This window comes from Neovison vison, chromosome X (assembly GCF_020171115.1).
Source record: "Neovison vison isolate M4711 chromosome X, ASM_NN_V1, whole genome shotgun sequence".
Taxonomy (NCBI): Eukaryota; Metazoa; Chordata; class Mammalia; order Carnivora; family Mustelidae; genus Neogale; species Neogale vison.
In genome coordinates this window covers 15,039,406-15,064,086 of record NC_058105.1, presented here as the reverse complement: position 1 = coordinate 15,064,086, position 24,681 = coordinate 15,039,406, and the positions used below count along the sequence as shown (strand labels likewise).

Genomic DNA, 24,681 nt, shown 5'->3' with positions numbered 1-24,681 from the left:
CCACACTTACTAACCAGACGGCTGTGGGCCAGTCGGAAATCTTAATCAGCACGTAGAACTTGGCTTCTAGGGGGAAAAGGTTTTCTGTGTTGCGAACAATAACTTACAAATCAAATTTTGGAAAAGACTCCGTTTTACACTGAAGAATGCCTGGTCCCAGATTCATGTCCACATCCATTATACTTTCTCCTTCTCCTTTCAAGTTGAAGGATGAACAATTACCCTAGCCACTCCAAGCACTATTTATTCTAGAACTGCGCAGGATTAGAGAATCAAGTGATACACAGGAAGACGGTGAGAAGAGCCTCAGAAATTTTAACAGTTGACAAGTCCTGCCTGTTTCATGGGGCCAGTTAGGAGGAGACTCCCACGGGCAGACAGGAACCAACAGCTTTACTACAGAGTCCACGCATGGGGGAGACTGGTGTTACATGAACCCCCCACAAAGATCAGCGAGGGAGGAGGACCATGAAAAGAGGAACCACTGCAGGCTGCGTTCTGCAGCAGATCCTCTAGCCCCTTAATCTGCTGCCTTCCAGAAGGTTCTGCCCTGCCTTACCCTCCGGCTTCTTTCTTTGGAACTGCCCCAGCCTCTTAGTCTGTAGAGACGCCAGACACTCAAGCCTTCAGCCACCTACCAAGGTCACATTCTCTTTTCATTCTGTGGATGTTAAGATTAGCTCTGGATTTCCAACAAGAAGGTGGACCCTTGGAAGCCCAAACTGCACCCCACAGAGCAAGACCAATGTCCGATGTATGAGAGACTCGAGAAACAGTCATTCATTGGCTGATCAGCCGGAGGAACTTAAACACAAATCAGGCCTCAAACGCAAGGCCCGTGAAGCCAGTTCTTGGAAAACTTTCTCATTTCTGGATCCTGAATGTCTAGAAGCAGGTGCTTAATAAATATTTGATGACATGAGGAAAGTTTAGAAGCTCTTGCCAGCAGATGATTAATCAAAACTGAAGAAAAAGTATCGCCAAAAGGACAGCAGAGTTCAAAAGAATCAGACTAAGGAAGAAACAATCAAATTTCCACATGACTCTGCAGGAAACACCAGTTAGCTGACCTAACAACACGCCCACACTCATCAGCAAAGCTAAGCTGCGTGACTGTAAGATGACCAAAGGTGCTTCCAAGTCCAAGGCTGTGCATTTATTTCGTGGAGTTACGTGCCCAATTTGGGCCAAGTCTGCAGTTGCTGGCCTGTCCTGGGTCATACTGGGGCCTTTCATTCTCCTCACAAGGCGCCATGACCTCCGCATGACAGAGAAAGGAAGCGGGGAAAGAACTGTGGGATTTTACCGCTTTGCTGGAGTTGGCCATATTTTTGGAACTGTTCCATGACACATCACTTAAAGGACAAACACTGTAAAGCCAAACTCACCAAAACAGGCTCTGAGTCACAGCCAGAGCACAGTGGGATGTGGCAAAATATGCCGAAAGAACTCACGAAGAAGCAAGACGGGGTGAGAGGCAAATCGAAAGCCTACAGCCCGCCTGCCCCGAGTCCCTCGTACACCAGCTTAGCTGGGTAGAAGCGCTGTTTTGCCAAAGTTACAACCATTTTCTTTCTTTAGAGATCACCTTCAACAGGCAAACTTGGGCATTCCTTGCTTATGTGTATGGGTGAGTCACCTTTTCAAAAGGATGTCATTTTCAGAGATGCCCATCAATGCCCAACAGACATCGATCAATCAATGAATGAAGGTTCCTCCATCTGATCTCAAACAAGATTTACACGCAGGATGCAATCCGAACCTGGCGAGGTGGGTATTCGGGAGCTCACCAATCAGACAGGTCAGGAAGGGAGGAATTTCCATGAACCTCCATGCCACTCAGCCTAATGGAACACAGTCTATAAGTGCCTACGAAATCCAATCCCCAGTCTTCAGGCTGGCATTCGGATTTCTTCTCAAGCCCATCATTTCTCACCACTGTCAACTTATATGCCCCAGAAGCCACTTTCTTCACTGTGCCTCTCTCCAATATGCACACTTGTCCTTACGTAAGAGTGCCCTCAACCATCTGAATCCCAGCTGTCCTTTGGGGCCCAGATGACATCACCACCCCCTCCACGGGGTCTGCGCCAGACATTACACCTTGGTACGCAACAGGCTTCTTCTTCTGAACTCTGTGTTACACTCTAGACTCCGGACCCACTAACTTGGATACCTCACCATATGCTGCCATCCACACTGTTAAACTCCACGATTCCCCATAAACCTGCTGGCTCTTCCCACAATGTCACAGGCACAGCACCCAGATGGCGAACGAGTACCTGCTGACTATGGTGCTTTCCTTTTCACCTAAAAGTTAAACAGGTAGGGCACCTGGGTGGCTCAGTTGGTTGAGTGATTCCCTTCAGCTCAGGTCATGATCCTGGAGTCCCGGATCAAGCCCCAGATCGAGCCCCAGATGCAGTCTTGCATCAGGCTCCCCGCTCGGCAGGGAGTCCGCTTCTCCCTCTGACCCTCCCCCCCCCCGTCTCGTGCTTTCTCTCTCTCTCTCAAATAAATAAATAAAAGCTTTTTAAAAAGTTAAACAGGTATTTCTTCCACTAGAAACACCTGTCCTTCTGGCATGCCTTCCCTGGAAGCAAAGACAGAGGAAAGGTCATTTTTTGTTTGTTTGTTTTCTGGTAAAACTTGATCAGTCAGGGCACATCTATTTTTCCATCACTTGGTAAAATTCTTCTTTGGAAGACTGTGATTGAGAGTCATGAAGAATGCAGATGAAGCATTTATCTCACCAAAAGGAGTGAAGGTACTGCCTGGGATCACTTGGGAGAATCCCAGTATCAGAGTCCTAATGCGCAAGTGTCGCACCTTGAGAATCCAATGAAATCAAGAGAGTTTGGGTAACATAAGAAATAAGAAGTGTGGGGCGCCTGGGTGGCTCAGTCCGTTAAGCATCTGCCATAGGCTCAGGTCATGATCCCCGGGGTCCTGGGATCCAGTCCAGCATCTGGCTCCCTGCTCAGCAGGAAGCCTGCTTCTCCCTCTGCCAGCCGGCCCCTCTCAATCTCTCTCTCTGACAAATACGTAAATTAAACCTTAAAGAAAAAAAAAGAAGTGAGCTGAGGGCTAGAAAGGCAGAGAAGGTCTTCCATATGACATGGAACCTAATTCACACACCATTAATCTTCCTTTCTTTCTTTTAATGAAACAGGTACTCTAGCTTGGTGTAAAGAAACAGTAAATACTGTAGAATTTAGTATTTAGCTTTCTTTTTATCCTTATTTTCATTCACTGAAGAGTCATTTCTATGAATGAAAGTCAACTCTTGATAATCTATGTAGACTCTTAGATATACAAGCTATCTAAAATACATTCTTAAAAATTCATCCTGGGGCCTCTGAGTGGCTCAGGCACTAAGCATCCAACTCTCGGTTTCAGCTCAGGTCATGATCTCGCAGTCATGGGATCGAGGCCCACATCAAGGCTCTCCACTGAGCATGCAGCCCGCTTGAGATTCTCTCTCTCCCCTCCAGCTCCCAAACATGCTCTCAAAAACAACAACAAGAACAAAAAGATAAGAAGCCATCCAATCATTCTTCATTTAACAAAATTTACTGAAGACCTGGCATACGGCAGGCACCAAGAGGTAAATCTGTTGGAAGATGAGAAATAAAACGGATAGTGTGTAAAATCTGTCAACTAAAGGAGTCACCCATGGGCTTACCAAAACCACTCTTTTCCACTCTGCTGTCTGTCCTGGAAGGTACTTTTGTAATCCCGAATCAAGATGTTCCCCAGTCCATAACCCACTCCCAAACACCAGCATGTCTTCAAAGAATGCAACGTGGTCACGCTCCAGCAAAGATGTCCAGTCACGCTATCACAACGCATAAGCCCCCAAAGAAGTAGTTACATTTCTTGGTGTTAAAATACTGCATTCTCGGGCGCCTGGGTGGCTCAGTTGGTTGGGTGACTGACTGCCTTCGGCTCAGGTCATGATCCTGGAGTCGCCGGATCGAGTCCCACGTCGGGCTCCCTGCTCAGCGGGGAGTCTGCTTCTCCTGCTGACCTCTCTCCTCTCATGCTCTCTCTCTCTCTCTCATGCTCACGCTCTCTCTTTCTCTCAAATAAATAAATAAAATTTAAAAAAATATATTGCATTCTCAGTTTGCACACGTTTCTCACAAATTACTGGTAAACAGCCCCTGTCGGCTAGAGACCTTGCCATGAAGAAGAGACAAACTTGTAAGACAGAATGTTCCTTAGTGTTCAGGCCTGCATCACAGGCTAGGCTCTTCATAAAAATGATGTGAAGACCCTGACACCTTAAAGATGCCTCTTAAAATAATGTCCATGCTTCCCAAGGTAGAGAAACCTGCCTGCTATTGTCTAGAGCGAGACAAGCCCTTAATTTAACGGTGTCACTCACCGCTCTGGAAACCAACGCCTTCCATCTAACCTTAATTTAATCCTTTCTTTTCTCTGTTGCCCGTTTCAATCCCTTAGCTGATACATCTGATCTCTGTAATAATATTCAGGTCCCCAAGAAAGTATAAAGCTGGGATTTTACTCTCTTAGTTTAAGCAGAACTTAATTAGGAAGGTAAATCTTCTGCCAGAAGTCAAGCAGAACTGATGGATGGCTCTATGCTCCTCCGAATGAGCCACCTCTCTGAACCCAGACTCCCCTCCATGCGGTAGGGTCTAAGTCGGCCAAGGTACAACAACAAAGTCTGGAGCTAATCAGACAGATGTCTGGGATCCTAAGTCATTCCTCCAGATGACAGCAGAGGAAGTGGCAATTCACTACTGAAATACAGAGGTGGAACACCTTCGGAATGGGGGGACATATATCCCCTCTAAAACATTGGCAAGCAAAGGCCCTATGAAACTGACAGGTGCCCTCCCCCTTCTTTACTTGCAGTTCCAAGGCCAGACCTTGCACGTCCTTTTGGTACTAACCCCAAAGTCATTGCCAATGGTAGGGCACACCTTCTGCTGTGCCAGCAACAACTGGTCCTTGGGGGCTGCCTCGAACGGTAACGTATGACCAGATTAGAATGGGGCTGGAGTAGGGGAGAGCTGGCCAAGACTGTGTGCTCTGGGGCTCCCAGCAACAGTCCGGATTAGAATCAACATGAAAACCCAATTAGAGGGAATGAGATTTAAAACAAGATAAGGGAGACTCAGCTGATCCAATTTTCTAACAAAATGCATGCCTTTTGTTATTATTAATATACATTCAACCCAACCCAGAAATGACATGTTTCCTTTCTAAGTATTATATAACATGTTTTTTTGTATAGAGGCAACTGACTTTGATTTTCTCCCTCCACTATGCCCAATTTGACAGACTTACTACTTATTTCCCAGGGGGTAAGGGGAGACGTTTTTTTGTCAGTCGTCACCAAAATAGAAAACCATTTGTTGAATTGTGTAATTTAACTAAAACAACAAGCATCTTGCTCTGGGGTATATTTTTAAGTTTCAAGCTATTGTAATCATAAAACGAACGTGTTTGCTTTAAAAGACACAAAAATTAAAAATAAAACAAACAGAAGACACAAAAATTAAAACTACCTCACCCAGGTAGTAAACGTGAGAAACTGAAAATATTCTTTTATCACCTTCTAGTTTCTGCATAGACTAGAAAAGAGCAAAAAAGCATTCCTGATTTTTTCAATTCCAAGAGGAACCCATCCAAACTGTTTCTATCATTAGCACACAAAATGGTAGCTAAAGAAGTTACTGTGGCTAACAACTGAATAATTCATCGTCTCTGAAGAATTCGGTTGCTTTGTCTTCTCCAGAACTGGAGCCCCACACATCTCTGGTCTTGAGTTCTTATGAAGGAAACCATACACAAATTGCTTTCAGCAGTTAAAAATTGGCCACGCAAAGCATTGAGAACAACAGCAAGACAATCAGCTGGAGACCTTAACATGAACTTTCATATCTGGTTCATAAAACTCTTGAGGTTATACGTAAATTGACAGAAATTATAATTAAAGGTTCTAGTCTCTGTTCTGCGGATATCACTGAGCCACGATATCACTGAAATTTAAACAGTCTTTAGGGAGCCCTCCAAATAAAATACATAAACAAATTAAATAGGACATATAAATAATTTTAAACACATTTCAGTATACTCTAATCTAAATTCAAATTATTTTCTATGATGTGAGGCACTGAGAATTTCAAGTACAAAAAAAGAAAAGAGCTTCAATTAGTGAGCGAAAGATGGTAGTAATGTTGAAAGAGGCCTGCTGCGTGCTGGTCAACAAGAGAACAGAGGCTAAGGCCGCCACCACGAGTCATCCAAAGTTCCCAGAAAACACTCAGTTGGTTTTGCCTTCAGAAGAGGGGTGTCAAGTATTAGAAAATATGTGGGCATTTTACCTTCAACTTTACTTTAAAAAAAATGGATTTTTTTCCCCACAAACAAGAAATCTCTGTCCAATAAAGCATGGAACTAAGAAACAAGATGGCTGGATTTTGTTTTCCTGTTTTAAAGTTCCTCCCTGTTTAAATTCTCCAAGTAACTGGTATAAAAGCCCAGAAACCTGGAAGAAGCCATCATCCCACAGAGGCCACAGTTTACTCCGCCCTGTATCCAAGTTTTTTGTTTGTTTCAGTAGGCTCCACACCCAGCATGGAGCCCAAGGTGGGGCTTGAACTCACAACCCCAAGATCAAGACCTAAGCTGAGATCCAGAGTCAGACACTTAACCAACTGAGGCATCTGGCAAGTTGTTTTCAGTGTTAGGATTTCTTTTCTTTTTTTTTTTTTAATTTCTTTTCAGTGTTCCAAGATTCATTGTTTATGCACCACACCCAGTGCTCCATGCAATACACACCCTCCTTAATACCCACCACTAGGCTCACCCATTCCTCCACCCCCTTCTCCTCCAAAACCCTCAGTTGGTTTCCCAGAGTCCACAGTCTCTCATGGTTCATCTCCCCCTCCAACTTCCTCCAACTCCTTTCTCTCCATAACCCCATGTCCTCCATGTTATTTCTTATGCTCCTCAAATAAGTGAAACCATATGACAACTGACTCTCTCTCTGCTTGACTTATTTCACTCAGCATAATCTCCTCCAGTCCCATCCACATTGATACAAAAGTTGGGTATTCATCCTTTCTGATGGAGGCATAAGACCACTAAGCCAGCACTACAAGAAATATAAAGGGGGGGTTCTATAAAAGAAGAAAGAACCCAAGAGTGACACAGAACAGAAATTTACAATCAATAGAAACAAGGACGTCACAGGCAACATGATGTCAATAAAAACGTATCTTTCAATAATCACTCTCAACATGAACAGCCTAAATGTTCCCATAAAGCCACACAGGGTTACAGATTGGAGAAAACAACAGAGCCTGTCCATATGCTGTCTACAAGAGAGCCATTTTGATGGAGAAGCATCTTTCATGCCAATAAGCCTCAAAAGAAAGCTGGGATAGCAATTCTCATATCAGATAAATTAGATTTTAAACTAAAGACTGTTGTGTCTGGGTGGCTCAGTTGGTTGAACCAAAGACTGTAGTCAGAGATACAGAAGGACACTACATCATTCTTAAAGGGACTATCCACCAAGAAGATCTAACAATTGTAAATATTTATGCCCCCAATATGGGAACAGCCAACTATATAAACAACTCTCAATCAAGATAAAGAGTCAGGGGCGCCTGGGTGGCTCAGTGGGTTAAGCCTCTGCCTTCGGCTCGGGTCATGATCTTGGAGTCCTGGGATGGAGCCCCGCATCGGGCTCTCTGCTCAGCAGGGAGCCTGCTTCCTCCTCTCTCTCTGCCTGCCTCTCTGCCTGCTTGTGATCTGTCTGTCAAATAAATAAATAAAATCTTAAAAAAAAAGATAAAGAGTCATGTTGATATGAATACATTAATAGTAGGGGATCTTAACACGCCACTCTCAGTAATAAACAGATCATCCAAGCAGAAAATCAATAAAGAAACAAGAGCACTGAATGACACGTTGGACCAGATGGGCCTCACAGATATATACAGAACATTCCACCCTAAAACAACAGAACACTCATTCTTCTCGAGTGCACATGGAACTTTCTCCAAAAGAGACCACATACTAGGTCACAAATCAGGGCTCAACTGATACCAAAACACTTAGATTATCCCCTGCATATTCTCAGATCACAGTGCTTTGAAACTAGAACTCAACCACAAGAAAAAGTTCGGAAAGAACTCAAACACCTGGAAGCTAAAGACCACCTTGCTTAAGAATGCTTGGATCAACCAGGAAATCAAAGAAGAATGTAAACAACTCATGGAAACCAATGAGAATGAAGACACTTTGGTCCAAAACCTATGGGATATAGCAAAGGCAGTCCCAAGGGGGATATACATAGCCATCCAAGCCTCCCTCAAATAAATCGAAAAATCCAGAATACACCAGCTCTCTTTACACCTTAAAGTGTTAGGATTTCAAAAGAAGATCTATCTATCTCTCTCTCTCTAAAGCATGAGTCACTTCTTAGATTTTGCTTAATATAACTAAAGACTTAAGTGAACTTTTTTTTTGATAACTCAATGTTATCATGTGTGAACACTGGGATATATTAAAATTCCAGTTACAATCTAGCTTTCATTGAGTCTGCTCAGTGCCAGGCACTGTGCCAAGTGCTTTCTCTGCTTTCTCTCATTTACAGCTAAGGGGTAGTGTATACCTGATACAGAGAAGTAGCACATTCCTAGTATTACCTACCGCTACTGCCACCGAAGTCAACACACACATAAGAAGTGGCCAACCCAGGTCAGTTCAAGTCCAAAGCTGGGATTCTTAGGCCCTGCCTGCTATGCAACTTCTCAAGAACACAGGTTTCCCTGACCAGGATTCAAACCCAGACCCAGGTAGGGAAAGTCACAAATTCGAGCCACTCAACCGCAGAGCATGTGCTGAGCTGCCTAACCTCGAACCAGAAGGCCCCAGATGGTTATGTATTCAGGAGTCTGCTTTTCAGAGTCTCCCTGTCTCCTTTCCCGGCGTGCTGTTGATTTCATTTCTTCCATGTTGTGCATGGATATGTACTCTTTCTACCACTGCCAGCACAGCCAGGCCCTCGAAGCCCCCTTTCTCCTTTTATCACGACCTTCTATCTCCATGCTGTTCTCCAATTTGCAAAGTGCTTCCACATACCTAATCTCATCTAATCTAATTTTCTGTTTCTAATCCGTTTGGGGATGAGCAACCAGATTACCCATAATTCCAACATGCTTAGAGAAGTAAAAGTCATTAGGCTTCAAGTGAGATCCTGAGGCAATCTCCCGGGAATGAAGTGCCAAAGCCTTGGTGCAAAGACTTGGGTGGGGGGCTCTTTTCTATAATCCAGACCTTCCCTCACCACTCACTCGTGCTATTGGTCATTTAGCCACTAAACATTTACAGAGTACCTACTAGGGGCACATGTTATATTGAATGCTGGCATTTTAAGAATGATCAAACTCAGCTTCCTGCCTTTGAGAAGTGCCAAGACTAGGAGAGAGATAAATGTGTCCACAGATCCCTATCAGGAGTGGCCCGTCAGCATTAAGAGAGCCTGGCGCAAAGGATTATGGGAATGAAGATGATAACTGCCCGATCCAGCAGAGAAGATTTTCTAGAAGATCCGAGATTCCGGAGGAAGCTTGGTATCTCTTTCTTTACGGTTCTCAATTAGGTGGCAGACACTGGAGGTTGCTAGATGGCTGAATTCGAGATAAACCACGGACGTGGTTCTCACATCTGGCTGCACATTAGGATCGCTTGGGGACCTTCCAAGAAACAAACTAATTACAAGACACGGTGACTCTGGGAAACTGCTGGGCAGAACCTACTGAAGCCGAACACAGACATAGCCCGTGACCCAGCAGTTCCGTTCCCATGTACAAACCCAGCACCAGAAGCGGGGCACAAGACACGCACAGCGCACAGCGGCACTGTTCACAGCAGCCCAAAGCTGGCAACAACCCAGACGGCCACCAGCAGGTGGATGGATAAACAAAAGATGGTACAGCCACAGGATAGGATATGACCAGCGATAAAGAGAATGAACCGTTTGGACCCACGACATGGGTGACTTGTACAAATGTTACCCTGAGTAAAAGAAACTGTATACAGGGGCGCCTGGGTGGCTCAGTGGATTAAGCCGCTGCCTTCGGCTCAGGTCATGATCTCAGGGTCCTGGGATCGAGTCCCGCATCGGGCTCTCTGCCTGCTTCTCTGTCTACTTGTGATCCCTCTCTGTCAAATAAATAAATAAAAATCTTAAAAAAAAAAAGAAACTGTATACAAATGAGTACCTACTATATGATTCCACTCATATAATATGTCAAAACAGAAAAAAAATGACTCTATTGTCTTAGAAGTCAGGGCAGTGGGGTCCACTGGTGAGGGGTGTGACTGGGAAGGGGCAGGAAGGTGGCTTCCAGGGGATGATAATGTTGTGTTTCTTTTTGGGGGGTTTTTTTTGTTTTTTTTTTAAGATTTTATTTATTTATTTGACAGACAGAAATCACAAGTAGGCAGAGAAGCAGGCAGAGAGAGCGAGGAGGAAGCAGACTCCCTGCTGAGCAGAGAGCCCAATGCGGGGCTCGATCCCAGGACCCTGGAATCATGACCTCAGCCGAAGGCAGAGGCTTTAACCCACTGAGCCACCCAGGCGCCCCAATGTTGTGTTTCTTTTTTTTTTTTTTAAGATTTTTATTTATTTATTTGATAGACAGAGAGAGATCACAAGTAGGCAGAGAGAGAGGGGGAAGCAGGCTCCCTGCTGAGCAGAGAGCCTGATGTGGGGCTCCATCCCAGGACCCTGAGATCATGACCTGAGCTGAAGGCAGAGGCTTAAACCACTGAGCCACCCAGGCGCCCCCAATGTTGTGTTTCTTAATTGGTGTGCTGATTATATGGATGTGTTCAATTTGTAAAGGTTCAATCAAACCATATACTTAGAATTTGTGCGACTTCTGAATTCACATTATATTTCAATATGAAGTTTATTCAAACATTTAAAAAAAAAAGAATACCAGGGCCCCTGGATGGCTCAGTTGGTTAAGTAGCTGACTCTTGATTTTTGTTTTTGTTTTTAAAGATTTTGCTTATTTATTTGACAGAGAGAGAGAGAGCACAAGCAGGGGCAACTGCAGAGAGAGAGGGAGAAGCAGGCTTCCCACTGAGCAGAGAGCCTGACATGGGGCTCGATCCCAGGACCCTAGAATCATGACCTAAGCCAAAGGCAGACGATTAACTGACTGAGCCACCCAGGTGGCCCTGACTCTTGATTTTGGCTCAGGTCATGATCTTGGGGTTGGGAGATCGAGTCCCATGTCAGCCTCCGTGCTCAGCGGGGAGTCTGCTTCATATTCTCTCCCCCTCTTATTCTGCCCTCCCATGCACTCTCTCTCTCAAATATATAAATAAATCTTTAAAGAAGGTGGGGGAGCCTGGGTGGCTCAGTGGGTTAAAGCCTCTGCCTTGGGCTCAGGTCATGATCCCAGGGTCCTGGGATGGAGCCCCGCATTGGGCTCTCTGCTCGGCAGGGAGCCTGCTTCCCCCTCTCTCTCTGCCTACTTGTGATTTCTATCAAATAAATAAATAAAATCTTTTAAAAAAAGGATTCTCTCTTTCCCTCTCCCTCTTTCTACACCTTTCCCTTCTAAAAAAAAGAGAAGAAGAAGAAGAAAGAAAGAAAAGAAAGGAAATACCCAGGCCTGGGCTCCACTTACAGACCAATTAGGCTCAGTGCTCAGTTGGGGGGGGAACCTCACATTTGTATTTTATAGAAACTCCCAAGATGGCTCTGATGTACAGCCATATCTGAAAACCAAGGGGCTTAGTGTTCCTGTATTTATCAATAGCTCCTTTGGGGGACAGTCTGGTACACGGCAAAGGGAACGAGTTCTGGAGTCAGACCCATCAGCAGTGATGTTCTGATCTGCACTGACATTTATCTGGATGATCCCCAAACCTCAATTTCCTCCACTGTGTGATGGGCACAACACCACCTCCCTCCCAGGATTGCTGGCAGGATGAAACAAGGTAATATACGTAAAGCACCAAGCACAGTACCTAGAATATAGCAGTAGGTGCTTAAGAAGTGGTGGCTAAGTAGCTATTCCACTCCTTTTCCTCCTTTGCATCTAAGCACAGGGATGAGCAGATCGCTGCAAATGCACAAAACCCACACTCTCCAATTTCTCCTCCTGAATGAGTTTCTTTGTAAAGACTGGAGTAATATTATACGTGGACTAATGATGTCAAACCTGCTATTCCTGAAGATGAATGGAGAGGACACAGACTGTCCGTAAATACAAACCACAGACCCTCCTTTGGAAGGCTTTTCTCCTGCCCTCATCCTTAAGAACAGCGCCAGCCCTGTGCGAGCAAAGACAAGGCCAAGATGTGAGTTGGCAAAAAGAACAGAAAAACGAGTAGCTTGGAAAACATACCATCCGTAAAATGTGCCAAATGAAACGCTGTTGTATAAAATGTCATAGTTTAGTAAAAACAAACCAAACAAAAAAGTGCTGAGCTGAGAGCAGAAGACCTAGGTTGGAGTTTTGATGCTGTGACTGGTAAGCTGTATATGACTGGTTAACTAACTTTTCGGTTTCCTACATGCTTTGCAAGGGCCCTGTGAGTTTCAGATAAGGTACGTAGAAGGCATTCGAAAAAAAAAAAAAATGAGCAGCAAAGAAATGCAAGACGACGATGGAAGCTGCAAATTTACTCTGTTCCAAACTCCAATCTCCAACCACCACCACCCCCGGGGAGACTGAGAACTCTCTGATATTAACCGCTCCAAGCACACCCAGCCTGAAGCTCACTTATGTAAGAAGGGACTGCAGCACTGCCTGGCATGTAGCGTAATACTCTGCTTAAGAGAAATCCTTGGAAATGCCTCAGCTGAAGTCCAAGGGCAGGCCCAGGCCTTAACGTTTTGGAGAGAGGTGCTCTCAGTCACAGAACACCAGAACTGTGGCTGGAGCAAATGATGTCATCCAAGCTCCTCTTACCATGGTCAATGTCAAAATTAAGACAGGAAGTTCAAGGACAAATTGTGGGCTTTCCAGGCAAATAGAAGTTAGAAAAGCAGTTGGACCTTAGAATTTTGCTGTTAACATTGTTAATACTTTACAGAATATCAACTGAAATTTATCCTATTGTGTGACTTTTTTTTTCGGGGGTTATGTGACACTTTTATTCATAAAACCATAAGTAGTTGCATAGGCTAATATATTCCCTTATTCCATTTGTATTCCCACTACACATTAAGAAAAGGGAAGAAAAAAATCATGTGAGTCACCCATACAGCCCCAAACAATAACAAACCAAAAATAAAAATAAGGTTTTTGAAGAGACAGAGATAAACTTAAGGGCTCTCCACTCTAGAGCTAAGAAACGAAATAGCTCAAATACCTGTTGGGTTCCTAAATGACTGGAAAATGAAAACTCGAAATTAACTACGGGCACATTGGTACACCTTGCAGAGTACAGGTCCTACCCCATCCACAAACCATTCCTGCGACCGACCTGTGTGCTCAATGCTGAAAATCTCCCCAAACGTGCGATACCGGGGACTGAGGGCGTGGGGGGGGGCAGGCATCAAATTAGTATCCAAAACAGTACTGTCGACTACTGCCCTGGTTCCCCAGGAAAGAAGGAACCCTGTCCGCTGCAAAGCCGGCGGCCGGAGCCGGACAACTCGCCCCTAAGTTTGGCGCGTCCTCGCTCCGCGCCCTCGGCCCCCGCCCCCCTCCCCCTCCAGGCCCCCGGGATCCCAGGGCACTGCCAGGCCCGGGCGAGAGCCGACCTCGCGGCGGGGGCTGCGAGCCACGGCAGGGGGAGGAAGGGCGGCTCCTCTGCACGAGGGTCCTTCCGCCCCACCCCGGCCCTCGCGTCCTCTCCTTCCCTTGACCCCGTCGCCCCCAGATAGGTCACCTGGCTCGGCCGCTGCCCGCTGCTCCTCCCGCTGCTCGCTCGCTCGCTCGCTCCGGCCGCGCCGCGCACCCGCAGCCGCTGACTCCTGGAAGCGGCTCGCCCTCGCGAGTCACGGGGCCGGCGAGCGGGCGGGCGAGCCCGTGCCAAGGCTGCGGGAACCGTGCACGGAGCCGGAGAGGGGACCCTGCCCTGAGCGCCGCCGCCACCCGAGCGAAACTGGAGAGCTGGGCTCGGCTCGCCCGGGCGGGGAGGGGCGGCTGCAACTTTGCTCCCGAACGCGGGCGAGGAGGGGGCGCCCGTCTCCAAACTCCGTGCCGCGCCCGCCACCTCTCAAGCCTAAGGATTTGCTTTATGTCTTTTTTTTTTTTTTTTTTTTTAATCTAAAGCGATGCCAGATTCTTGCCCTCAAGTTCTTGCTTCCAGAGCCGTGCGGCTCGGCAGGCGGAGGAGCGCGGCGCCGAGCGGGCTGCGGGAGACGCGCCCGCGGGGTGCGCTGGCAGCGAGCCGGGCCAGGGCGCGCGGGGCGGCGGCGGCGGGAGGGCGGGAGCGGCGGCCCGGGGACCCCGCCAGACCCCAGCGCGCTGGCCCCTCCGGGCCCGGAGCCAGAGCCCGGCAGGGAGGGCGGCCTGGAGGGACAGGGCCAGCGGCGGGGAAGCGGTGACCCGGACCTGGATCTCCGAAGTAGGAACTGGAAGTGACAGCGGCAGAGCAGCCGCCGCCGCCCCGGTAGCCGTGGCAGCAGCAGAAGCCACGGTGGAACGGCGACGACCACACTGCGCATGCTGCCGCCGCGGGCTCCAGCCGAGCCCCGGGCCGCGGGTGCCTGGCCTGCCGCCGGCCACTGCCGGGGCCTCGGGAGGGAATCCCAGCCTGGCGGACGAGCCCTTCCTGGCGGCCCGCTTCCTGCCGCTGATCCCCGACGCCAGCTGGAACCCCCAGCTCTGTGCCCAGCCGGAGAGCGAGAAAGGAAGCGCTCTCCGGCGACCCTCAACACCCATCCCTTCCCCAACTACCCCGGATGCCCTTCTTGGGCTCTCTGGTAATAGGACCCAGGTCAAAGGGGCCTGTTAGGAGCATAATAAGGTTCACGACAGATGTGGAATATTTACTGCCTTACTTGAAGTTCAGTTTTTACAGAAATATGATGCAGTCAGTAAAAGATTAGGACGGCCAGAGCCCTGGAACTCAGGGAAATTCCATTAGGAGTGTCAGATTTGCTCAACCGGAAAAACAAAAAACTTCCGATAGCCTCTTTACTCTTCCCACTAGCACAAACTGAGCGGCTAAATATACAAAGCTCTGCCCAGCAGAAACTTTTGGAATTGAGCCAGTTAAAAATAGAGAGTCCAACAGTTAGACATTACCAATCCCTACTCTAGTCTCCTCTTTCACAGATGAATCAACCGAGGCCTAGGGAAGGGGTGGGGGGGGTCTCTGACTTCACACAGGTGGCAGACTTGGCCTTGAAGAAGGGTCTGACTGATACCCATTACAGCTACTGGTTAGTTGCCTGGCCTCAGGCCTCACTCCTCCAAGATGGTTCTGCTCTCCTAGAGCTGGAGCTCTCTTATGGGAGATTTGGCTCTTGGTCATTAGTAGATCTGCCTCCCTTCCAGAAGGACCTTCATGCAAAGCAGCCCCTGGGGAATGGCAGATCGTCCATCCCACAGGCCTCACTTTGGGGATGGAACCCATGCTGTTCCAGTGACAAGGCAGATGGAGTGACTCAGGAAGACAGGAGGCAGTGAGGGGGCGGGGACAAAGAAAAGCCCTACTGGTACCAGCTGGTACTGAAAAGAGAAGGAGAGAGAAAAGAAAAGAAGGGAGGGAGGGAGAAAGAGATAGAGAGAAGCATTCATGGAGTCTCATAGACATTCAATAAGCAAAACCTCTTTTTATAAAAGTACGCTTGGCCCAGGAGCAAAACAGGAGATAGTAGTGGGCTGGCAGCAGAGGTAGCAGGGGACAGAGCAGGAGTATCAGCTGGAGGTGAAGCCAGGAGCCGAGCATGGGGGCTGTAGCCAGACCTGTGTAGTCCAAGAGGTAGCACCCAGGCCACTCTCCACTGATCAGAAGAACTGTATCTGTCCCTCCTCCTCCCAAGTTCAAAGGCAGAATGAAAACAAAACTACCGGGGCACCTGGGTGGCTCAGTGGGTTAGGGCCCCTGCCTTAGGCTCAGGTCATGGTCCCAGGGTCCTAGGATGGAGCCCCGCATCGGGCTCTCCGCTCTGGGGATCCTGCTTCCTCCTCTCTCTCTGCCTGCCTCTTTGCCTACTTGTGATCTCTGTCTGTCAAATAAATAAATAAAATCTCAAAAAAAAAAAGAAAGAAAACAAAACTAACACTGCTAGAATGGTTTTTCCATATGTTCTAGAAGATTTTCTCTTGAGGCCTGAGTGTCCTTCCTGCCTTCTCCATTCTGGAAACACATAAAAAAGATAGAGCTGGTTCACAGAAAAGGAAATGTAAGTGTACTATGAAGGGGTCAGAAGATACCCAAACTCACTAGGATCATAAACCTCAAATTACAGCAGTAAACGAAATGCCACTTTCACCCAACATTTTAGCAAATATGAAAGATAAATAATATCCAGTCCTGCCAGGGACATCAGGAAGAAGGCACTTCCTACTCACCTGGTGGGAGTAGAGCTTCATATAGCATTTTTTAAGGGGATTTGAGAATATCTATCAAATTTTGACACAGTAATTCCATTTCTATGAAAAAAAAGCTTCAAGAATAATCACAGATGTATACAAATCCATCTCTATGTGCACATACAACCCCATGACCCGCTGGGATTTATCCCAGCATTACAAGATTGATCTAACATATGACAATTAATCAAAGTAATACAACTTATCAAGATCATAAAGGATGAAAACCAACAGCATCTTAACAGATACAGAGAAAGCATTTGACAAAATCCAGCACCCTTTCAGGACAAGAAAAGAACTAAAAAAAAAAAAAACAAAAACAGTTATAGAAGGGAATCCTTCAGTCCAATAAAGGGCATCTATGAAAAACCCACAGCTAACATCCTACTTAATGGTGAAAAGACTGAAAGCTTTCCCGTAAGATTAAGAGCAACACTAGGATGTCTACTTTAATCACTTCTATGCAACACTGACCTGAAGGTTCTAGCCAGGCAAATTAGGCAAGAAAATGAAATAAAAGGCATCTAGATTGGAAGGAAGAAGTAAAACTATCTCTATGCACAGATGACAAGATCTTGTATAAGAAATCCACAAGGAATCCAAAAAACATTCAAACTGATAAGTTCAGCAAAGCTGAAGGATACAAGAGCAATAAGCAAACATCGGTTGTATCTTTATACACTTGCACTGAACAATCCAAATATGAAATTAAGAAAATAATTCCATTTACAATAGCATCAAAAGGAACCAAGGAGGTATAAGATACACACACTAGAAACTACAAAACACTGTTGAATGAAATTTTTTTTAAAGATTTTATTTATTTATTTGACAGACAGAGATCACAAGTGGGCAGAGAGGCAGGCAGAGAGAGGAGGAAGCAGGCTCCCCGCTGAGCAGAGAGCCCAATTCAGGGCTCAATCCCAGGACCCTGGGATCATGACCTGAGCCGAAGGCAGAGGCTTTAACCCACTGAGCCACCCAGGCGCCCCATGTTGAATGAAATTTTAAAAGACGCAAATAAGTAGAAAGACATCCTGTATTCACGGATCAGAAGACTCAGTATTGTTAGGATGGCAATATTCCCCAAAGCCATCTACAGGTTGAACACAATCCCTATCAAAATGCCAGCTGAGTTTTTTGTGGGGGTTTTTTGTTTGTTTGTTTTATTGTTTTTGTGGAAATGGACGGGCTGATCCTAAAATCCATATGGGCATACAAGGGATCCAGAATAGCCAAAATGATTTTGAAAATGAAGAACAAATTTGGAAGACTCATGCTTTCTGATTTGAAACCTTATTACACTGCTACATTAATTGAGTGGGGAAAAGAACAGTCTTTTCAAAAATAGTGTTTAAAAGAATGAATTTGGGGGTCACCTGGGTGGCTCAGCTGGTGAAGCATCTGACTTCAGCTCAGGTCATGATCTCAGGGTCCTACGATGCACCCCCACATCAGGCTCTGAGCTCAGCAGGGAGTCTGCTACCCCCCTCTGCCCCTCCTCCCACTTGTGCTCTCTCTCTCTCTCAAATAAATAAAAAAAAATCTTTAAAAAAGAGAGAATTAATTTGGACTCCTACCTCACACCATCTACAAAAATTAACACAAAATGATTCAAAGACCTAAATGTAAGAGCTGAAACTCTAATGCTCTTACAAGAAAACATTATGTATAACTCTTCATGATCTAGCATTAGACAATGGGGGTTTTTTTAGACATGATACCCCAAACACAAACAACAGCAAAAACAGATCAATTTGGGACGCCTGGGTGGCTCAGTGGGTTAAGCCGCTGCCTTCGGCTCAGGTCATGATCTCAGGGTCCTGGGATCGAGTCCCACACCGGGCTCTCTGCTCAGCGGGGAGCCTGCTTCCTCCTCTCTCTCTGCCTGCCTCTCTGCCTACTTGTGATCTCTCTCTGTCAAATAAATAAATAAAATCTTTAAAAAAAAAAAAACAGATCAATTTGACTTTATCACATTTAAAAAAACTTCTATAGGGGGGCGCCTGGGTGGCTCAGTGGGTTAAAGCCTCTGCCTTCGGCTCAGGTCATGATCCCAGGGTCCTGGGATCAAGCCCTGCATCGGGCTCCTCTGCTCAGTGGGGAGCCTGCTTCCCTTCCTCTCCCTCTGCCTGCCTCTCTGCCTACTTGTGATCTCTGTATGTCAAATAAATAAATAAAATCTTTAAAAATAAATAAAAATAATAAAAATTTAAAAACTTCTATGTTTCAAAATATCAATGTTGGAAAAGTGCTTTAGAGAGGGCTTTGTTTCTTAGATGTCTCGGCAGACCTCCCAGTTACTAGCTGTGTGATCTTCTAGAGGCCCTAGGACACTACAGCCATCTGCGAGCACAAGAATGGAGGTCCCCTGGAGAGACCCACCGGCCCCCCAGAGGTTCAGAAGGCAGCAGCTCTTTAATGGGGCTGCTGTGCCCCACAGCCAGTACTCAAGATATCACTGTGCTGCCCCAGCTCTGGTTTCTACATTTTTCTACATTTCCCAACTAACCCTTTCAAGCCAGAACTCTTTCTTTAGCTAAGTAATAGTGTGTTCTTGGGGTCCCTGAGTTGCTCAGTCAATTAAGCCTCTGACTCTTGATTTCAGCTCACGTCATGACCTCAGGGTCTTGAGATCAAACCCCCAACTAGCAGGGAGTCTGCGTGAGATTCTCTCTCTCTCCCTCTCCCACTGCCCCTCCCCCCACTTGCGCTCTCTCTCAGCCACGCTCTCTCACCCTTTCTCTCTCAAGTCTAACTAAACAAAACCTTAAAAAAGTCAAACTCATGGGGCACCTGGGTGGCTCGGTTGTTAAGCGTCTGCCTTCGGCTCATGTCATGATCCCAGGGTCCTGGGATGCAGCCCCACATCGGGATCTCTCCTCAACAGGAAGACTGCTTCTCCCTCTCCCACTCCCCCTGCTTGTGCTCTGTCTCTGTGTCTTTCTCTCTGTCAAATAAATAAATAAAATCTTTAAAAAAATTTTTAATAGTTAAACTCAGAAAAAAAGACAGTAAAATGGTAGTTACCACGGGATGGGGAAATGGGGAGATAAACACTGATATTGCTTAAGGACTAAGTGAGCCACAGTGGTCTAATGCCTGGAGTAATATTGAATATAGACAACAATATTGTACTAGTACTATGTGATATGATAAGTATATCTATGACGGCAATCATATTACAATATATAGATACAGCAACGTAACATGCTGTACACCTTAAGGTTACAGGTCACATGTCAAATATGGTCAACTGAAAAAAATAATTGAAAAAACTTTGTAATAGGGGCGCCTGGGTGGATCAGTAGGTTAAAGCCTCTGCCTTCAGCTTGGGTCATGATCTCAGGGTCCTGGGATCGAGCCCCGCATCGGGCTCTCTGCTCAGCTGGAGCCTGCTTCCCCCTTCTCTCTCTGTCTGCCTCTCTGCCTATGCGTGATCTCTCTCTCTGTGTCAAATAAATAAATAAAATCTTAAAAAAAAAACACAACAACTACAAAAAAAAAAACACTTTGTAATGGGGGAGCACCTGGGTGGCTCAGTGGGTTAAGCCTTTGCCTTTGGCTCGGGTCAGAATCAGATCCTGGGATCGAGCCCCACATCAGGCTCTCTGCTCGGTGGGAAGTCTGCTTCCTCCTCTCTCTCTGTCTACTTGTGATCCCTCTGTGTCAAATAAATAAAATCTTAAAAAAAAAAAAAAACTTTGGGGGCTCCTGGGTGGCTCAGTGGGTTAAGCCTCTGCCTTCAGCTCAGGTCATGATCTCAGGGTCCTGGGATCGAGCTCCACATCAGGCCCTCTGCTCAGCAGGGAGCATGCTTCCCCCTCTCTCTCTGGCTGCCTCTCCGCCTACTTGTGATCTCTGTCTGTCAAATAGATAAATAAAATCTTTAAAAAAAACAAAACTTTGTAGTTATGTGTGTCTCGGTCTGTCTCCTAGCTCCCTGGGAGCTTGAGACTGGGTGGTGCATATTCCTGGCTGTGGGACCCCCCAGCTTCACTTTCAGTCTCGTGCCTTGGGTATATTCTCTCATTTGATCCTTAAAACAATCCTACGCAGTACATGTTGTTAATGCCTCCATTATACAGATGAGGAAACTGAAACAGAAGGAGGCCAAGTAACTTTGCCTGAAGTCCACAGTCAGTAACTGGCCGAGCCAAGACTCCAACCCCAGTCTGCCAAACTAGAGAAAGTTATGTGCTTCGCCCGCATGCCAGATACTGCCCTATTCCAATACCCCTGTGATGTTCAGGCCAGCCTCAATGATCAAAGAGAGACAAAAATACACCCAGTGCCTTCCATTCAAGAAATGAAAATTAGTGTGCATTTTTCAGAAAGATTCATCTCCAAAGTGGGTGAAAATATTTTAAGCACTGATACTTAAACGAGTAAGCATTAGCTATCAGAAAAATCCACTTCTGTGAAACGACTCGTTCTCCCACAGTGCTAGACCCAGGAGGTGTTTCCGTATCATCTAGTATTCTCAGAGAACTGCAAAGAAGCTCAGGATACCTTCTGGCAGCTTCATGGCACGGAAATCATTGGCAGCCTCACCATGTTTTTATTTGTCAAATAAAATGGAACATACCATGATCTGTTCAATAGTAGATGTTATTCTAGAAGATATATAGAAAAGTCTCAGGCTACACCTACCTCAAAAGACACACACACACACACACACGAGCCAATGCAGACACACGCAGCTCACAGTGGGCAACAGGACACCTGGATAAAATATTCTGGGACAACTATAGCCTGATGCTGTAGCTAACTTTAGGAAAAATTCTGAAGCAAGCCAAGTTTATCTGGGGCAAAGCGACTTGTATTACTACTACTAATAATAGCTAACACTTGGAGAAATGCTTACTATGTACCATGCACTCTTCTGGGGACATGAATGCATTGACATCTTATAGTGATCCTACGAGATAGGTGCTGTTACTATTCCCATTTTATAGATGGGGAGACCGAGGCACAGTCAAGGAACATGCCCAAGGTCACAAAGCTGAGAGAGAACTGAGATTCTGAACCCAAACAATTTAGGTCCGAGACCATGATCAACCCACTACGAATATTTCTCCACAAATACTACTGTCACAACGTGTCTCCACTTCTTAATGTCCCTGTTTCCCCGATGAGCTCTGTACATTATCATCTCATAGATCTTTTTTGGGTCCAAGCTCTTAGCTCGAAATTATTATGTAGCATCTCATTTGATCCGTAAAACAACCCCATGAGGTAGCAATTAATGTGTCCATCTTACACATCAAAACACTGAGGCAGGGCGCCTGGGTGGCTCAGTTGGTTGAGCAACTGCCTTCGGCTCAGGTTACGGTCCTGGAGTCCCGAATTCGAGTCCCGCATCGGGCTCCCAGCTCCATGGGGAGTCTGCTTCTCCCTCTGACCTTCTTGCCTCTCATGTTCTCTCTCACTGTCTCTCTCTCAAATAAATAAATAAAATCTTAAAAAAAAACACTGAGGCAAATACCTGAAGAAAACAAAAACACGAATTTAAAAATATACACACCCACAAACTTATCAAAGCATTATTTGCAACAGCTAAGATACGGAAACCAGTCAAGGGTCCATCAAGAGATGAATGGACACAGATGTGGAATATATGCACTTGACCAACTCAACAGAAAGAAGGAAATCTTGCCATTGGTGACACCATGGATGGACCCAGAGGGTATCATGCGAAGTGAAATAAGTCAGACAAAGAAAGACCGCTATCATATGATTTCTGTCATGCGTGGAATCTAAAAACCAAAAACCAAACAAAGCAGAAACTGACTCATAAATACAGAGAATAAGCTGGTGGTTACCAGAGGGGAGGGGACAGAGAGAAGAGATGAAGGGGACAAAGAGGCACAGATTTCCAGTTATAAAGTAAGGCAGGCCCGGGGATGACAAGCACAGCATAGGGAACATAGTCAATAACTCGTAGGGGTACCTGGGGGGCTCAGTCAGTTAGGCGACCAATTCTTGATTCCAGCTCAGGTCATTATCTCAGGACCCTGGCATCAAGCCCCATGTCAAGCCCATAGCCAAGTTCTCCCCACCCCACCTGCCCACCAGGCTCTGTGCTCAGCAGGGAGTCTACGTCAAGATTCTGTCTCTTCCTCTGTCCACCCCCCCGCTAAATAAATAAATCTTTAAAAAAATAATATTATGTGGTGACAAATGGTAGCTACATTCAACGTGGTGAGCATTGTGTGATGTATAGAACTGTCCAATCACTATGTTGTACATATGAAACTAACATAATATATGTCAACTAGACTTCAAGTTAAAAAACCTACCATCTTTTCTAAATGAATGTGTAAGACTTCAGCATTATTTCAATGTACTAGAATTTATTTGACTATTCCCCTATTGCTAGATACTGATATTGTTTCCATGGTTTTTGCTTCTGCAAATAAAGATGTGATACACACACACACACACACAGAGGAGCAGAGAAGTACTTTGACACTCAGACAAAAGTATCCCCTCCTTTCCAGCAAGACCCCCATATGTACTGTACAGATCCATATACTATAAAGCAAGGCAATGTAATTTAATACACAATTTCTACCACAGGGCCAGGTTCTCTGGGCTTTTCAAGGCTTCTATTCTAAAGGGTTAATGGGGAAAAGGGACAATATACTTTCCTCTTTCCCCAGTACAGAGGCATTACAGTGACGCGCCCCCCACCTCGCCCCCGTGCAGAGCAGCCAGTTGCCCCAGCGGAGAAGCTCCACACACAACTTCTGTCACCGGAAGCCTGCTTTCAGGGCTCGGATGCTGTATTCAAAGATATCCTATTCTGAGTTTTGATTTGGTTTGGTTTGGTTTGGGTTTGGCACTGGTTTTCAGTACTAGACAAACTAGCAAGCCACCCCTGGAGGCCACCAGTCTTAACCATGGTTTCCATAATATGCTACCCCTGTTTGATGGTCAAAATCACCCCAGGGCTTACCTCCACCTGAAGGGTCGCACATCCTTTCAGGAAGTCACCAATGTTGTTGAGGCAGTCAGCTTCGGTCTGGGGCTCCAAGCAGTACTAGAGAACCAGAGTCACATGTCACTCAGACACTGTGGTCCCATGCCAAGCACACCCTAGCCCCAGGTTCTGATAACTAGATAAGTAGGCTTTATAAGACAGAGGGCCACATTGCTATCAATCCAGGAAGAGAAACAACCACTGGAGGAAGTGATGTAAGTCTAAACGGTCTGTTTCAAATGTCACCCAACTTCCAGTCCCAAACCATCTATCTCTACTGACAAACCTTTTCTTTGCCTTCTGCTGAGGTGTGGGGGTAGCGAATTGGATCCAGACTGTTTTTAGAGCTTGGTTCTTGCTTTTAATCTATTACCTGGCTCCCTCCTCCCCATGAGGGACATTAAAATCCTGTTCTCCCGTTTGCTACATTTCGTTACAGTTCTGTATGCTGTTTTTTTTTTCAAGTTTAAGGAAACTTACAAGGAAATCAATTTGCTCAATAAAAACACAAACGGGTCAAGAAGCCAAAAGAACTCATGTTATGCTCACAGTCACATCCCCTGTTAACCTGCAGAAATTAGCTGTGGGATCCGACCTTTAAACTTACTTAAAGTGCCTACATTAGAAATTGCCCATCCTCACTACCGTAGTTTTCCAACAATAAAACTTTAGGCTACTGAGAAGAGACTGAGGTTAATTTCACTTTGAACACATGTTGCATTCAACACATGTATCTGCTTTCTGTTGTTTAAACAAACCTTTCTGACACTTGGGATTATTTCTCCTGGTTGCCTATGTTTCAAAGGCTATTTTCTTTCTTGGAGAAGAAAATCGACATTGATTTGAGCCAAACCGTCAATAAACACCATCAATATCTGTCATAAATCATCCCATTATTACAAAGACTCATATATACCTCAAGTTCAAAATATGCCCTTGGTACACCGGGAGGTAGAACAGGTCTCTCTATGACAGAGCAAATGATACGGGTATTTTCTCCTTGTCCCCTGGCACCAACGGTGCATCACGGTTTTGCTATATTTAAGGGCCAACTGCTAGAGGATAACCTTTCATTTTCTGTGTTTTCTGAACTACAGAACAAGAGAGAATGCCAAATTCCCAGGAAGAGAT

General features: G+C 45.8%; 1 protein-coding gene across 3 annotated transcripts in view; it reads right to left on the bottom strand.

Moving 5' to 3' along the window:
* ARHGEF6 (Rac/Cdc42 guanine nucleotide exchange factor 6) overlaps nt 1-24,681 on the bottom strand; it is a 100,596-nt gene that overhangs the window by 74,895 nt on the left and 1,020 nt on the right. For 2 of the 3 annotated variants that reach the window (XM_044235842.1, XM_044235843.1), the window contains exon 3: nt 23,527-23,610. In XM_044235842.1, the coding sequence (XP_044091777.1) occupies nt 23,527-23,610 (84 nt within the window). Of the gene's footprint in view, nt 1-13,908; nt 13,951-23,526; nt 23,611-24,681 lie in introns of those variants that run through there. The other variant, XM_044235845.1, reaches the window with a different exon arrangement.